The sequence below is a fragment of the Magallana gigas genome, chromosome 1 (assembly GCF_963853765.1).
Source record: "Magallana gigas chromosome 1, xbMagGiga1.1, whole genome shotgun sequence".
Lineage (NCBI taxonomy): Eukaryota > Metazoa > Mollusca > Bivalvia > Ostreida > Ostreidae > Magallana > Magallana gigas.
The window spans coordinates 59,529,658-59,547,837 of record NC_088853.1 but is presented as its reverse complement, the minus strand read 5'-3'; the positions used below and the strand labels follow the sequence as shown (position 1 = coordinate 59,547,837).

General features: G+C 33.0%; 1 protein-coding gene and 1 long non-coding RNA gene across 2 annotated transcripts; both read left to right on the top strand.

Moving 5' to 3' along the window:
* The first annotated feature begins 5,835 nt into the window (after positions 1–5,835).
* On the top strand, positions 5,836–12,985 carry LOC117690699 (uncharacterized). Its single transcript, XM_066087056.1, has 10 exons — positions 5,836–7,496; positions 7,977–8,003; positions 8,248–8,341; positions 8,482–8,575; positions 8,896–8,975; positions 11,393–11,486; positions 12,102–12,126; positions 12,374–12,428; positions 12,817–12,871; positions 12,971–12,985. The coding sequence occupies exons 1-10, from the start codon at positions 7,493–7,495 to the stop codon at positions 12,983–12,985; spliced, it is 543 nt and encodes a 180-aa protein (XP_065943128.1). The 5' UTR covers positions 5,836–7,492.
* A 91-nt stretch (positions 12,986–13,076) lies between these two features.
* On the top strand, positions 13,077–15,621 carry LOC136273154 (uncharacterized). Its single transcript, XR_010711374.1, has 4 exons — positions 13,077–13,233; positions 13,419–13,484; positions 14,098–14,415; positions 15,238–15,621. It is a non-coding gene; the product is annotated as an uncharacterized lncRNA (long non-coding RNA).
* Positions 15,622–18,180: the final 2,559 nt, after the last annotated feature.

The window sequence follows — 18,180 nt, the reverse complement described above, 5'->3', positions numbered from 1 at the left end:
GTTTTGATCTTCGATCCATTGAATATGATCTTCGATCCATTGAATATTATTACCTCTTATCTCCGATCTATTGATAAGCATAACAATATGATCTTCGATCCATTGAATATAATTATTACCTTTGATCTTCGATCCCTTAATTAACATAACAATAGAAATACCCCCATTAAGTAGGTCAAGGTTGACTTCCATTGTTCTCGAGAACAATAGCTCTATTGTTTTGCCCACCTATACAGACACCTATACTACTATTATTGTTTCAAGTGTTCCACAGATCGAAACTCGATCTCCTTTTTCTAATGAATTTGAAACTGCAACCGGTTTAATTGATGAGTTTGTCCATTTTTATTTCTTTCTCCGAAATCATACCTGAAGTTTATTACATACTGGTTGAAATAACCGAGATTTTAATGAGGACTTGCAAAAACAATTTATTCTCCAATTTACCTGCTGAATCATCATGCTTCACAATCTTAGGAGCTGGCATGGATTAACTTGGATTATATAAGGTACAATACATGTATTGATATTGCTACATGTATACAACTCAAGTTTTTTGTATGAAATAACAATAAACTAATGAGCCAATTTGATTTCCAATCCATTTTTTAAAAAAATCTCTTTGAAAGAGATCACTCCATTTAGCAGTGCTTGATTTTAATTTTTATGAGAAGGCAAAATAGAAAAATATTTTAATTCTTAAAGGTGCATTACGTTAAATGATATTTGAGTTATGTAAATACTGTAAATTTTTAATTATTTGAACCTGTACTGGTTGGAGTCAATTTGCTAAAATTCAGATATATGCTGCAGTCATCATAAATTACATTAACAGTGAAGTCTCTGGTCCATCTACTGTGCCTAAGTTTGCTGAAGAAGGGTCAATTACCAGGCGATTAGAAAAAAAACTGTTTATGCAACTTTTACCAAATACTTACGAGAAATTATTGGGTCGGACCAAGATCAAAACCAAAAGCTGTGCATATAGGGAGAAAATAAACCAGACTTGATAATAAGTGAATTTTATTTAGTAATAATAATTTAAAAAACTGTGAGTTTTATTTGTAGGTGGAAAAGTATGTTTGTAATATCTGTGAGAAGTTCAGGTCAGAAAGGCTGTATGCAGCATACAGACATATGCAAGAACAGCACATTGGATTAAAGTTTAAGTGCCAGGACTGTGGAACAACTTTAGCGAGGAAAGATCAGAAACATGAAAAATGTCGCAGAGGATTTCCCTACTAGGTTGTCAATATTAATAATCGGTTATCAGGAAAATTAACAAGAAAAGAAAAGGAGAAATTGTATAAGGAAATACTTCCGATGCAAGTTCCAAAAATTTGTATTCCAAGACCGATGCCGTCATCATCCTCTATGTCAAGGTCGCGATCGTCTTTAATGTGCAAGAATTATGATGAAGTTTCTATCGATGGAGGGGACGATCAGTTGGAGAAAGAAGAGGAAGAAATTAAAGTGATGGATAGCTTGGAATAAATGCAAAGAGAAACCATTCAACTAGATGTGGGAGGTTATAATTTTAAGACGACTAAGAAGACTTTAACCAGAATACCATCAAAACTGTCCAAATTGATAGCATTTAAATCTGCGAACGCGTCTTCATATTTCTTAGATCGAAACCCTAAACATTTTAACATAATTCTAAATTTCTTGCGAAATGGTAAAATTGACGAGAGAACCTTACCGGAGGAGAGAGGATCTTTAGCCGCCATCTTAACTGAATGTAAATAAATTGGAGAACATGGTCAGGAACAAGTTGGATGTTTGCAAGTGTAAAAAAACAGGGACTGGGCCATTGAAAGAAACTGAGACTTTGTAATTTGAGGTTTTATTTGTACTGTGATTCACTACTGCCTTTATTATTAGTTGTTTAGGGACTAAACGTTTCAAAGAAGTTTTGGTTTGTTATAAAAATTAAAGAACATAATTAATGTGATTTAATTACATTGTGACTTTTAGTATATTATAAAATAATGTAGTTTAAAGTTAATTAAATGATTTATGCGGTAGTGAATTGCTATGTAAACATTGCTTAATGTTGTTGTATAATTCTTTTCAGTGCTGCCCAACTTCTTGAATTACAGCAGGGGTTGGTCTGGGAGAGGGGAGTTTGCGAGGAGCATCTCTATTAATTGTCCATTTGTATCTGTCATTGCGGGTTGGCCTGGTATAAAAGGGGGTAAATGTTCTTTAAATAACTGTAGTCTTTTTGGATTTGAAGATGTCGGAGGAACAATTAAGGCGAGCACGTGGAGATTTGGTAATGAATTATTTAAGTAAGTTTTGTTCGGGATTCACAAGTGACAGCAACTTTTTCACCAAGATCTCTGGTAAACTTATTTAACACCAGTTGGTGTCGGTCAAATTATAAGGTGTTTGCAAATATATTTAAATTGCAGAACCCCCCCCCCCTTTTTTTATTTATTATTTTAGTTAAGATTTTTCCAATTGCACCTAAATATTTTTAAAAGGTGTAGGCGGTGAACCAGAATCTCGGTAATTTTGCACCGAACTTCACCGAAATATTCACCAAGGTGCAAGCTCTGGTGTTTGGTAAAATTCAAATATTGATGGTTATGGAAAGCCGTATGGTACCCCCACCTTATTATTATATTTTACTATATAATATGGTCACAATAAAAATGTCCTGCCAAAAATAATCATCACTTCAATTTCCTTACATTTTTATTTTCACGCCACAATAATTATAATTGTACCCGCACACAATTATCATAATCTGCCTCAAATAAAAATGTTAACCAAAAATAATAATATCTCACACAAAAAGAAAAACAACATATCTAACACCCGAAGATAATTATTGTAAATATCACAATCATCTCGGTTTCCATTATTATTGTCACAATGTGTGCTAACAATAATAATATATTGCCCAGAAGACATTATTATTGTTGGTAGAAAGATTTAGACGCTTGCAAAAAAAAAAAAACGATTATCTAATTCCGAATCACAATAATAATCTCTGCCTTTTTTCGGGCAGAGGTTATTATTTGGACGCTTGAAATTTGAAACGTTTTAATGAGGTAGAGTGGAGGAGATTATTTCATGCGTGACTATAAACAAGCGTCTGGTTGAGAGGAAATTCACGTGACCCTAGTTTCGCTTTACCTTAAGGCTTGAGTATAGTATTAAGAACTGAATAGGCACCGAAGGCGAAGGCACATGGTAACGGTCTGTAATTGTAGTCTGACGGTAGAAGGATTGATCTGAGAAGCTTATGAGAAGGTATGTTAGTGATTTTAAACTAAATGAAACTAAACGAATGGAATAGTTTTTTAAACACTGTTTTTTAGTAATATGTTTTACAAATTACGATATGCGACCGTTGAGACGAGGGAACCATATAACTGTATAACGAAATATGTACAGATGTACATGTGTGACTGTTCGTATCACTGTAATAAATCATATATGCAATCTATTTACTTTTTTTTTTGGGGGGGGTGTTGTTATGTTATGTAAAAGCATACTGGCTTGAACACTTTGAGTACAAGTAGACCACCGTCCCTTGAATTGATACTCTCTGTTTTCAGGCCATTTTGTTTCTGTATAGCTGTTGTGTTCACACATTATTTCATACAGATACATGCTTAAATCCCATACATATATTTCATTGTATTAATGAATCATTTCGCATATTGTTGCCTGTAATACGAACCTGGACATAATGCGGGCTATTATTTCATTCATTATTTGTTATAATCATGATATTATTTTTTTTTAAATGTATATGCCCCCTGAGGGCCCTTGATTGGCGAATAAATAAATAAATAAATATACATATATGCGGCAGGGTCTGGTATCTTTGCATCAACAGCAAGAGTTGACCCCCCAAGCTATCTCTCTCGCCTTTTAATTTCGGTTGAAAATTGAGATTATAGATGGTGTAACTATTTATTAAAAACCCCGGTCTTGGATGGTGATTTAATTAGGATACGATAAGTGTTCAATGGGACCCCCCCCCCTCCCCCCCGGGGGTGTTGTTATGTTATGTAAAAGCATACTGGCTTGAACACTTTGAGTACAAGTAGACCACCATCCCTTCAATTGATACTCTCTGTTTTCAGGCCACTTTGTTTCTCAAATTCTGTATAGCTGTTGTGTTCACACATTATTTCACACAGATACATGCATAAATCCCATACATATATTTCATTGTATTAATGAATAATTTCGCATATTGTTGCCTGTAATACGAAGCTGGACATAATGTGGGCTATTATTTCATTCATTATTTGTTATAATCATGATATTATTTTTTTTAATGTATATGCCCCCTGAGGGCCCTTGATTGGCGAATAAATAAATAAATAAATATACATATATGCAGCAGGGTCTGGTATCTTTGCATCAACAGCAAGAGTTGACCCCCCTCGCTATCTCTCTCGCCTTTTAATTTCGGTTGAAAATTGAGATTATAGATGGTGTAACTAATTATTAAAAACCCCGGTCTTGGATGGTGATTTAATTAGGATACCATAAGTGTTCAATGCCCCCCCCCCCCCCCCCCCCCCCGTAGATCATTGAGGGTGCGGATCATTGACAGTGCATTCAGCTGCAGTGCAGATACAGTCTGATACTCAGATAGCGAGCCGGTTAAGCAAGGTAAGAAGACATACTGAGATCTATACCATATACTACAAATTAATAGAGAACATGTACATGTATATGCGGCAGGCTCAACAATGTGCAGATTTCAACTCGAATTTCCTTCGTTTGTACACGTTGTCTTTGGAGCTCGCTGCGCTTGCTAATATGTCATATCTTTTTTGGATGATTAAAAAGGATCACCACTACCCCCTCCCTTTTTTTTAATTTTGGATGAGATTGCGGATGGATGATAATTTCTTAATTTCTGTATTGTCTGACTGGTGTTTCACTATCTATAGAGCCTTTAAACTTGATTGTAATATTATGTAAATCGTGTGCTAGTTGGACAGAGCGCACATTTAAATGGTTTGAAACACAGACAGTAGGATCTGTCTGCCTACTCAAACTCAAACCTAAGGTTGCATGCTCAGTCTCGATTATGACCTCATGTTTCATGTTTCATATGTAGGCCTAAAACATAACAGTAATCGTTTCTTCGGAAATAGCTGAAGAAAAGTATGTATGTAATTCTGAAATTTTTAAAATTCTTCTTTTAATGCTTATGTATTTCATAAGTTGATAAATTTTCTTTTTATACTTTATTCAGACATTTTATTCAGTATTTAAAAGATCTGTTTCTTGATGAAATGTGTTTATTTTTGCCATCTATTAATTTGATAAGACATGCATGTAAATTTACGTAAAAATAGTCTATGAATCTCCTGATGAAAGCACCGTTGAAACTATCTGTTTTGCATAGTCAATTTTTTTCAAGTAAATTACTTTCATTTGAAAACTTGGAAAAGTTTTGATAGAGATGTATATATATATATATATATATATATATATATATATATATATATATATATATATATATATATATATATATATATATCGATATAAAGCTACGTTCTTTATTGGGGTTTAATTAATGGATTAAAGAATTAAAAGCATAGGTGGTCAATGATAGTTCAAATTCTCTCTCTCTCTCTCTCTCTCTCTCTCTCTGTTTTTTTTTTTGGGGGGGGGGGGTTGAAAGCATTTGCTTTGCAACCATCAAGCTTGATACAGTATTAGCCTTGATTATGTAGAAAAAAATTAATGGAAGTACATATAATATGAAGAGTTGACTACTGCTTGAAATAGTCACACATAAAGCAATTGGAATTTATTTTGACTAAGGAACATCTTGACATTTTATCAAGACTGGGTGAGAAACTTATTAAAGCCTTCCATCAGCAAGAGTTTTGCGATCTGGAAATTTCATTATCAGATGGAACTACCCTGAGGGCACACAGGACAGTTGTTATACTCGGCAGTGATTGGTTTAGAACATGTTTGAGTGAAAATTGGGACCCAAACCAATCAAAAAAGGCAGTTATTTGTCATGATTTTTTGCCTTCGCTAACAAGATCTGTTATTGAATTTCTGTACACACATGAGATTGATTTATCATTTGAAAATGTTGAAGATGTGATACAGGCATCACAGTTTTATATGATTACAGATTTGACTGTAAAATGTTTAGATTTTCTTCAACAGTCCATATGTGTTGATAAAGCCGTGCTTGTTTTACTCATTGCGCACAAATTTGGTTTGAAAGATGTTGTGTCATCATCATTGTTATACATTGACAAATATGCAAGAGATATTCTGTCCAATAGTCCTGCAAATGAAATGTTTTTCTAATACCCTGTAGATCTAGTTAATTTGATGCTTAAGCGAAACACATTGTGTATGCATGAAGAGAAGCTATTTTTGTTGATAGTGAAGTGGATGCATTCAGAATTTAGAAATGTTTCAGACACTTGGGAAAAAATTGTTCCAAATATCAGGTTTGGCAGAATGTCCGCCTCTTTTTTCATTGAAAATGTTGTGTACCAAAATATTATTAGTGATGATTATGCAATGAAAATACTATTATATTTAAATTCATTGAATGTTTGTAAGGACACTGTTGGTCCAGCTTTTCATTCTCGTATGTGTGAGTCAGACAAGGACATTAAGATTGTTAGGTTTTTTTCAAGAAGTCCAAGAAATACTTGGAAATGTGATGAACTAAATGGGGATAGACTTGTAGTTTCTGTAGATAAAAATATGCAACTTCATGGAATAATTTTGTATGGCAACTACAATGTCTCAGTCTTAGTTGAAATAGCATTATCGTGTGATGAAAATATTCTTCTGAAGGAAAAAGTACGTGAAGAGTTGACTGAGGAGTGTGAATTTTCATTTATTTTTGCAAACAATGTTACTTTAGAAAAAGATAAGTTATATACTGTTGCTGTGCACATGTCTGGATGTGATGTGTATTTTGGCATTGATGGGTTATCAAGTATAAAAACAACCTTTGAGGTAAAAAAAAACTGTGACAGTCACATTTTCTGACAGTATTTGTAGTCTTACAAACACAAGAAGAGGACAGATTAAAGGAATTATTTTGCATTAATAATTACAGAAAATTTGTACATTGATATAATGTACTTCTTGTGTATAACACATACAAATCAAATAAAAGAATGCTCTTACTGTCAATCTATATTTGTACTGTTTAGTTTTATAAAAGGAATCCAGAGCAAAAATAGTTAAAACATCGCTGCGTTTGAGCAGTTTTAAGGAAAACTTGCATTTCTATTGTTTGATTAAGTGTATGACACCTTGTGTTTGATTAATGGATTAAAGATTAAAAGGCATTGGAGGTCAATGCCAGTTCAAATTACGGCACCAAATGTAATGGGATGGGAGAATTAATGATGGACCAGACCGATTCGAACCCGGGCCCCCTGAATTTTCTCTAGTCAGGTGCTCTACCAACTGAGCTAGCAGGCGCTGGTATTCGAACCGGTCTGACCGTCTCAACAGAATGGGTATGGGGTTTTTTTAGGACAAAGTTAAGATATATTTTTCTATAATTGGAATGGTGAAATGCAGTATAACTGTAATCCTAAATACAAGAAAATGAAGTTCTTATAACCATATTTTAGATGGATTTATATACTTTGTATATGAAAGCTGCTTTGTCTGCTCTTTAGTTATTTATGGTTGAAAAAAATTCTAGGTGACATGGCCGGATTAAAGAAAAGTCTGAATATTATTAATAAATAGGCCATGTACATTTAAACCAATCAGTTTCTTTAGAACCCTATATATAATAAGTTTACAATATCAAAGACCCTGGGACGACTGGTGGGTTATTATTTATATCTGTTTAATATCTTAATAGAAGCCTTTGTTTATCATTTTCAACAATCTAAATGAAAAATGTATCCTTTTAAATTTTGACCTTGCAAGGAGGCATATGTGTTGTTTGTTTGAATTTGAATTACAACTCTTCTCCTGTATTTCAGTTTGTTTAAAAGAAATGAATCAACAAGGTAAGAATTGAAATATCTTACTTGTAATATGTATATGTTCAGTGCAGCCAAATTTCCAAAGCAGTTACTATTGTTTTCTAATAATATAATTGATGATAAGTATGATCATTTATCTCCTGAACATTGGCACTCAATAAGGTTTATTAACTGATTTTCTCCTTTAAATTTGTATATTTATTATGAGATTTTCATTATTTCTTATCTTCACAAATCTTCACATTGATTGCTTTATTTTCTACTTTAGAACTACACAAGAAAATCAAGGAGTACTTTTATAAGGGTATCAACAGCAGACTTATCCATTACCTAATCCAGAGAAACAATAATTATGATATAAGGTAACTAAAACAATGTCTGATTGATATGTGTGTGTGTATTCAATTCACATCTTAGAAATATTGTAATAGAGTTTAATGCATTCTGTAATCCAAATACTAGGATTCTGATCATAAATGTGATAGTTATTCATTTTATGCAGTTATAATTGCCTAGTTAGAAAACTACTCCCTAGGCTTGGTTTGAAAAGGAGGCTTGCGGAAATTGATATAGATGAAGTATTTGAAAAGTCACAGGTATAATTGCAACAAGCTACTTTAAAAAAAAACCCATATTTATCTATAAAGTATTATGTATGACAATTAAGGAGGCTGAATGGTCAACAAATTAGCACTCAGATGCACCTAGAAATATGATATGTATTGAGTTCTCTACTTAAGGTAAAAATAAATGCTGACATGTTCCAGCTACGATATTCAGTCTAATTTCAAGTCTTTGTATATATTGAACTCTTCTTTTCGAAGAGGTTTAAATACATGTAGTTTAGATATGGCCACAACTATTAAGCCATCTGAAATAACAGATGTCTGACAAGGAATGATATGAACTCTTCCAGATAGAGATACAAAATGGTTGTGCAGGTTCAGAGAACCTAAGAAGAACTCTGAGAATGAAATACCATTTTAATGTAACCAGGTACAGTCAGTTCAAGCATATCTTTTACAACATACACCATATCATAGCATAGCATTGAAATCTCATAGCATAGCATTGAAATCTCATAGCATAGCATTGGAATCTCATACCATAGCATACAATCTCATAGAATCGCATTCCATATATCATACCATAGCATACCAGAGCATAGCATACAACATTATTTTAACTCGATTTTAAATGTTTTTATTTGAACAAATAAATGTTTACATGATAGATTTGTGGTAAACTTTGGCTTCTTACTATTTTACTTCGAAATGTGTGGAACTCTTCTGTATATGAAGGCGTTTTTGTTCAAATCTCATAGCATACCATAGCATAGCATAGCATACCGTACCATCAAGCCCTTCATTTCAATTTCTCATAGCATAGCATACAAATCTCATAGCATAGCATACAAATCTCATAGCATATCATTATAATCGCATACCATAGCATAGCATTAAATTGTAAAAGATATGCATGAAATGACTGTAATGGTTCATTTATGAACATGATGAACAAAAAATTCCATTTTCATCTGAAATCAAAGGCCTGAAGGGCCATAATGGCTTACGGGTTTGATATGACTATATTTACATGGATCGAGTATGATTCCCTATATTTCTTACGGAAACTTTAGTTTATTTATTAATAGCTCTATAGAAAGTAACTAGCTACATGTAAGAAACTAACAGGACCGATATCAACATGCCCCATTTGGTAGAACCTTAGTGACCGAAACAGACAGGATTGAAATCTAGATGCCTCTTTTATCAATTGGTTGAAACCACCATTGCTTTTAGGAAAATCATAGACTGCTTAAAATAATAATGATGATGTCAGACTCAAACTCTACTTTGAGACAATTTGTTTCTTTCTTTTATCCAACGACTGAAGTACAATAACTGTAAATTAATTCAACTTTATATAGGACACAAAAACACTTAAAACCAACATGCTCTCAAATATCAGTATACCTTGTATTCCTACGCACTATGAACATGAGAGTTGGTGCAACGTAACAGCGCCACAGCCAGCGCGAAATCACTGCGCGTAAAAATAATATAACCAAATGATGAAATGTACTGCATGTTATGTGCTATAATTAATGAATTCTCATGAAATCTACACCAACAAGTATTATTCCATTTTATTTGTATTTCATAAATGTATAATTGCTCATATTTTTCTAGATTTTTCTCTACTTTTTTAAGAGGCTGACCTTCACAAGCTTTTGATTCACAAGGCAGTTCTAACACCTTCTGTTTTATTTTTTTCCCTTTGTACAGAGATAAACTCTTTGGAGGGGGGGGGGGGAGAGAAACAGGCAGAACTATGCAATTACAGCAAACTTGTTTTGACACCAAATTTAATTAAAATTAATTACTGCACTATAACTAAAATTTGCAGTCAGTCTCTCTTCACATGACATGTACACACAGTCATTTTCAGAGGCATACTATACGGTGTCTCTATGTTATAGTAATGTGACATCGCTTCCGTATATGACTTGCAATCAAGCTTAACTGTATATTGTTTTCTTATTTGAGTACATTTGGTCTCAAGTTTCCAATATTTTTACGACAAATAAACACTTCAATCATAGCACAACAAAGGTAACACCATTGAGGGAACATTGTGCTATTTTTAGATCTTGGAAAATCCCCAACATTCGATAATGGCGGAGGTGTCGAAGAAGGCACATTATATCAGGGACGTATATACGTCCCTGATTATATTAAAACAAGTAGTAATTGCCCCTCTGTTTATGCATTTATTACCGATTTATACTCCCAGTTTCAATATACCTCAATCATAAGTTCAGTTCTTTAACCGTTAAACACTTTCCCCCTTGTTGAGATCGATGTCGATCGAAGTTAGCGACGCTCTCTGCGGGTGCAAACGTTTTTATGAAGATTGAACGAAATAACGACAACTTTACATTTACTTATCACTGTTAGGATCTGAAATAATTGGGAAAAGATTGTTTGCTTATAATACATGTAAGTATGCATGGCGGAAAGCATGGCGACACTGTGTGATGCATGGCGGGGGCCTATACCTCTATGCAAAAACGGCCAAGGGAAAACACTGCAGTTAATATTCATTCGCGTTAGATTTCGAGTTTATTTAAATAAAGTCAATATTGGTTACAATAAAATAAGTGATAATAACATATGGAAAGTATAATCTTGCTTTAAGATATTTATTATGAACAACAAACAGTTAACTTTGCAACATTCGAATAGAACTATTTTTTGTCGCGTATGTTCAGATAACTGAACTCTTTGCCGTAAAGATTATCCGGCAACTAGATGGCCGTAAGCCATAAAAATCTTTAATTCCATGCATGATGGTGATTTTATTTCAAATTTGTAAAACTGCTCTTTAAAAATATTGATTTTGTAAAATAGATCCATTTCAAGAGAAATAGTAAAAATTTTGGATGAAGATGGAGTCAGAAGAAGGAAACAAAGAAGACTAAGACGAAGGCAGTATTTCAGCAGGGTAAATGATAAATTTAAGGTCAAGATCAGGTAAATGATGCCAGAGTGTCTATTTGGTGCTTGAACCATTATGACGTCATAATTAATTTGGTTCTTTTTTCCAATAATTAAGGGCTAAAAAGGAATTATGTAGAAATGAAACAATTTCTTGACATATTTGATATTAAATCATGGAAAGAAATCACGATACATATATTCAATTTGGCATTATTTTAAAGAGGAGGCCAATATCTTGTTTAATGCCATTTTTGGAGAGACTGTAGGCATTCTATATTTCATTATTCGAAACTGGACAAACCTAACATATATCCTGAATTTCATAAACTTGTAGGCACCTTTCATTTATTAGATCTAGACCTTAAATGATTGTATAAAAATGTATACGTACAAGTCTTTTTTAGTACTAAGGGATGAATCACTAACATTGTTATTGTAATTTTGTTAGTTTTTTTAAATTGGAGATACTTTTGTTCCTTTATGGCCTTTTATTAAATCATTCTGATATTGGCCAAATAAGGGTAAGAAATTCTCACTCTTAGTTTTGGCTTCACTAATATTCAAAATATTCCAAATAGCTTATTCACTGACAAATCATTTTACTTGTCTACATATTTAGGGTCCAAACTTTGTATGGCACTTGGGTAAGTTTGTTGTTGGTGCTTGTTTTTGTTTCTGATGTTATTGGTGCATGGTTCCGTTTTATTTGATTTCCAAAAAAATACCACTGTACAAAATAGGGTTGTGTTTTTACTGCATTCATAAATTGTAATGAGGTAGATTTAATAGGATTCATATTCATTGAAGCCTAAAGCATTAACATTATTTGTTGATGATGTCTTAATTATGATAATCCTCCTTCAATCATTTTTATGTACTTTTTCCTTATAGATGGATATGATAAGCTTAAGCCATTTGGAATAAGCATTCATGGGTGCATCGATGGGTAAATCTACTATACTTTTCTACAATTTGTAAAAAAAAAAGAACATCCCATACATTTTTAACTGTTTCTTGCATGTAATTTTCACACGTTTAAATCAAACCTGTTCTAATTCGAACATTCTTACTCATGTTGATGAAAATTAATACCTACACTGTACATGTACCGGTATATATAACATTAAGGCAGGGGGTATAGAATTACTAGATAAGAAGTTTCGGGGGAGAATGTTTCAACCATACAATTTCCTTGAATTTTTTTCCAATGAAAGGTCAACTTATGAGTAAACTATGTGCCAGATATAAATTAAATGTATTGATTTTAATTGCTTAATTGTCATGATCTCTGTAGCATACTAAAACAACTTGATAATGTATTGTTATTTTAAAAGGTTTTCTCGAAGAATGATATGGTTGGAGGCAGATATAACAAATAAACGGCCAGAGGTTTGTTTTCAATCTTGACAAATGTTAGTAACTGTATGCTACATTATGTTTTCAGTTTCCAGTTTCAGCTGGGTTTTTCTTCTTCCTTTTTTATCTCAGGTGCCCCAGCAATAAGAAATGAAAATGCATTTTAGCATTGCAATGCAATAGAATCTGCTTGGGTGCTCGGGTTTAATTTATGACAGATTAATGTTAACCAACATTGAGAATTTTCTATATTTTTTTTACTTCATGCATTAACAGGCTGTCCTCAGAAAATCCGTGCTGATCCCGGAACAGAAAATGGAATCATTGCCACATTTCATTCCTGTTTGAAAGGAAATTGCAGTTCGGTTACTTTGGGAACATCTACAGCAAATCAGGTGAGCACCAATAAAGTAGAAATATTTTATAAGTGAATTTTTGAGCTCACATTATATTATAGCACAAGTGTCCATGAGTTCTATAAATATGTTTCTCCAGTTAGTTAAGACTGTGTTGTGATCTCATAGTCCCTGTGTTTTAAAGTAAGATAAGAACATGTAAATCATGTCAAATGTCATTGCAGAGGATTGAGAGGTTCTGGGGTCTTTTGAGACAAATGAGGGCAGATTTTTGGATACATCATTTCAAGGTATTCTTTTTAAAAATGACTGTGAGCAAATTGAATGGGATATTTCATTGACAATACTTGAAAAATTTATACTCTTACAGTTTAGTGTTAATTGTAGACATAATTAATACATGTAAGTGATATTTTGTACTGATTGCTGAACATCTGTCATTGAGCTAGATACTTGTTTACAGGCACAGGTTATGTTGAGTTTTTACTACTTAAATGCACAACAGTATTCATGAAGTTTAAACTTGGTTTTCTTTGCACGGTAGCACAAATTAAAACTCTCATACTATTTTTTGTGTATATATTATTTCAATGAAAAAGTTTTTTTTCAATTGATGTCATAGTTGATGATGTGTACTTTGTGTGGTCGAAAATTGTGACTAGACTAAATTTGTGGGTGGGGTTGGGGGTGCTAGACCAACATTTGATTGTTATAAAATTTCACGTATTTATTATGTATTCGGTAGATGTACCATTCAATAAATTGTGCAGAGGACTAAAATGGATCACATGGTCTGAAGGATCTATTTCTCTGAATGTATATACATTTTCATGTACATTGTATAAATTAAATGATTAAAATGTATTCATTTGACATTTTTGTGTTTAATATTTCTTCGTTTAGGATTTAGTGTATGAAGATTTGCTGGTGCTAGGAAATCCTATACACAGTTATGGACACAATTGGTATCTGCTCATAAATCCTCTACCATGTATAATTTTTGTAAAAGTAAATATAAATTTACTGTTAAGAAACTTCTGACTAATATTAAGATTTGAAATTTATATAGACTCTGGATTCAGTATGTTTACCTCCCACTAATTAAGAAAGACTTAAAGAAAATAATGGAGCAATGGAATAACCATTTGATTCGGCGACAGAAATTAGGAGATACAGTACAAGGCATTCCAGATGTGTTGTTTAAAAGTCCAGAGATTGTTGGCAAGAATCTCCTGAGAAACATTGCTTAATACATATTAATTGATATTGACTGTGTTGAAGTTATGTGTAAAACTTTAAAATGATGTTATTTTATTATTAAATATTACTACTACATATGTACTGGTAGATATTATGCAGAATGCAGTAAATCATTGTAAATTTAGGCATGATTTATTTACATGAACATGTACATTGCACATGAATATTTTATGCTCACTTGAGCTAAAAGACCTGAGCAAAAGGCTCGGATTGAGCTTTCCTGATCACATTTTGTTTATAGTCAATCTGTCTTTAAATTTTTGACATTTTTAACTTTTTCTCCAGAATTACTGATTTCTTTTTTTTAAGGATTAGAGAAAAGTAAAGTGTAAATATGGCCATGCATACAATTTTATTTATATTTCCTTCAGTACTTTCAGTGATGGAAGATAATACATTGTTGTTATGTCCAGAATGTCTTCTTCTAAAGTTATGAAATTTTCTGCCCATGGGAAAGGGGTTCAGGATTTTTGTTTAGAGTGGGGTGACAATTATGGCCAAATATAGCGAACATTTTTTTAGTCTCTTGAGTCAATTGCTTAACTTAACACCAGAAATTAAAATGGGGGCAACAGTAATAGAAGTCATCGATGAGGGTTTACTCCAAAATGACAATTAAAATGCAACTATTAGATTTCCTGACAGGTCGATTCATCTACAGGCTACTTGGTTGAACATCAAGGCCTGAACTGGGCAACGTTTTCTTTCGTTGAAATTGTGTATACGGTAAGCATGTTTAATAATGAAAAATTATGCACAACTCAACATTATTTTTCATTTCAGGTGCTTCACAGTACATACATTCAGTTCCTCACAATACAGTGGCTCGTTTACAGGGACTTGTGTCAAACAACTTCAAACAAATTGATGAAGATTGTGCACATGTGGCAGCGTTAATTTTGCACCAGCATGGTCTGCCTCTGCCAGATGCCCTCGGAGACTGGACCTCTGCTCGTCAACTCTACATATTTCTGCAGGAAAGCATCACACATTTCATGAATCTTATATAATAACGACTTAATAAGTAAAAGGTGTAATCACTCATGGGTGTCAGATGATGTTGCTTGTATTTTCAGCTGAATTGTATTAACCAGCTTTACAGTCTTAAATTTTTAACAAATCAGATACATTTACATATATATGTACATGCACGTATCTACATTATTTAGTTTTGCATTTTTGTTTTTATACCTCTGCTCCAGAAACTGTTTTACCCGTGTGTCCGTCTGTTCGTTCGTACATGTAAAAACTCACTGTCACATTTTTTTTTCAGCTACTAGGACCAGTAATGCCTTATTTGTATCGGAGCAGCAGTTCCCTGTATAAATAGGGTTTACCATTTAACGTCCTCACGAGAAAAGCAACGATAAAAATAATTAATGAATCTGTACACTTTCAAATACAATTGAGTTATGTCACAATAGTTGTCTTGCACATTGATCCGTCAGTTTTTTTAGGTGTCAATTTTGACCCACAATGCAATTCCAAGCATTGCAAATGGCGTTCTCGATCCTCATGTTCACACAATAACTGAATCAACATGATCAAAGTAAAACTCATGAAAACCAGATAAAATATGTAATTTCAAGAACGTTATGCGTTTAAATTGATGTACCATAAATAAAACAGTATACTTAGCATGTATGTTTTATTGATTTATTACAGTGATAAGTAAAGTCACACATGTACATCTGTACATATTTCGTCATAAGCTTCCCTCGCCTCAATGGTAGCACCGTAATTCGTAAAACATATTAATTACTAAAAAACAGTGTTTAAAAACTGCTACATTCGTTTAGTTTCATTTAGTTTAAAATCACTAACATACCTTCTCAGAAGCTTCTGTGACCGATCGCAATCTTTCTACCGTCAGACAGTTACCATGTGCCTTCGGTGCCTATTCAGTTCTGAATACTGAAGCCTTAAGGTAAAGCGAAACTAGGGTCACGTGAATTTCCTCTCAACCAGACGCTTGTTTACAGTCACGCATGAAATAATCTCCCCCACTCTACCTCATTAAAACGTTTCAAATTTCAAGCGTCCAAATAACCTCTGCCCGAAAAAAGACAGAGATCATTATTGTGATTCAGAATCAGATAATCATTTCTTTTCAAGCGTCTTCATCTTTCCACCAACAATGATAATGTCTTCTTGACGGATTATTATCACAATAAAGAATATTCCCCGGTTATCATTATTATTGTAAACTGAAAATAATTACATAATTATCTTTGGGAGGTAGATGTGTTGTTTTCTTGTAGTGTGTCCAAGTTTAAATTGTGAGATATTATTTTTGGTTAACATTTTTATTTGGAGCAGATTATGATAATTGTGTGCGGGTACAATTATAATTATTGTGGCGTGAAAATAAAAATGTAAGGAAATTAAAGTGATGATTATTTTTGGTAGGACATTTTTATTGTGACCATATTATATAGTAAAATATAATAATAATGTGGGGGTACCATACTGCTTTCCATAGATTTGATATAATTTTCTGAATTTTTCTCTTTAACTGCACCATCAGTTAAGAAATGGTTCTGATGATTGATCACTTATATATGCATAAATATCCCCTTTTCTTCCAAAAAGATAAGAAAATTAGAATAAAAATTGTATTTCTTTATAAATTATGCAGATTTATACTATCAATTATGTAATTATAAAGGGATTAATTTCATTTTAAAAATGTGAATCTTTTTCTTTTTCCCCAGAGAGTGCTTGCTCTGATGAACAGGAAGTGCAGTTTGAGACAAGTGATTTAAATGTTTCTACATCTTGGAATGCTTACCTTGTGTTTCATTGACCTGGTAACAATATTAAAGCTAGCTAGTCCAACTTATGCACAGTTTACAGTCAATTCTTCAACTTGAATAATATTATTATTTTACCATTTGGCCAGTAGGGTCAAAATAATTACCTCAGGGTATATAAAATATTGCAGTTATTTTTGCTAACCCTTCATCAGAGGTAAACTATTCGGATGAATACTCTTCAAGAAAACTGCAAAAGAAAATGCAAAAGGAAGAAACCATACTGTAAGTATCAAAAATTACAAACTTGAATGTCGTGTATTAATTTCTTATTCCTTGGCAGAAATTCAATATATCATGACTTATTGTTTGACCTTAAATGATATGTGGTCATTACGTTCTGTGTAAGCATCCTATTGTATATTCTAAAAACTGTGACCCCCGGACATATAGTGGGGCTCAAGATGTATCTTTATGATCAATATCAGAAATGTTTTAAAATCTTAATAATTATAAACTTCTCAAAATCTTAAATGGAATATATGGAGAGAGAGAAAGAGAGAGAGAGATAGAGAGAGGATATTATGTTACAATTATGGGAGAGAAACACCATTATGAAGTTGTACCAGCCGTTGGAGAGGAGGGGAGGGAGCATTTTCAAACTTAAAGCTGAACACCGCTCGTAAATAGGCATTGTCCGCCATACTTCTTTCCAATTTGCCTTTCATTCCAGAACCCCTATATAAGCCTTTTGTTAGTTAACGGTCCAACGCATTTCGATGTTCGGGTTTCACCAGTGTAGGTGCTACCCACGCTTTGCCGTCGTAAATAAAGTCCTCGAACACGTTCACCGAGTACTCGCGTACCATTTCGCAATAAGTGAAGAAAGACTCCAAGTAAAAAATGGCATCAATTGCACAGGTTAGTGCTATGCAACAAATACAGCAAAATGTCATAAATGCAGTAAAAATAT

Excerpts from the sequence above, each read along its gene's own strand:
- LOC117690699 (XM_066087056.1), top strand. Across the intron at positions 8,576-8,895 it reads AAGTATTTGAAAAGTCACAG|ATAGAGATACAAAATGGTTG; the intron begins GTATAATTGCAA and ends GAACTCTTCCAG. Across the intron at positions 8,976-11,392 it reads TACCATTTTAATGTAACCAG|ATCCATTTCAAGAGAAATAG; the intron begins GTACAGTCAGTT and ends TTTGTAAAATAG.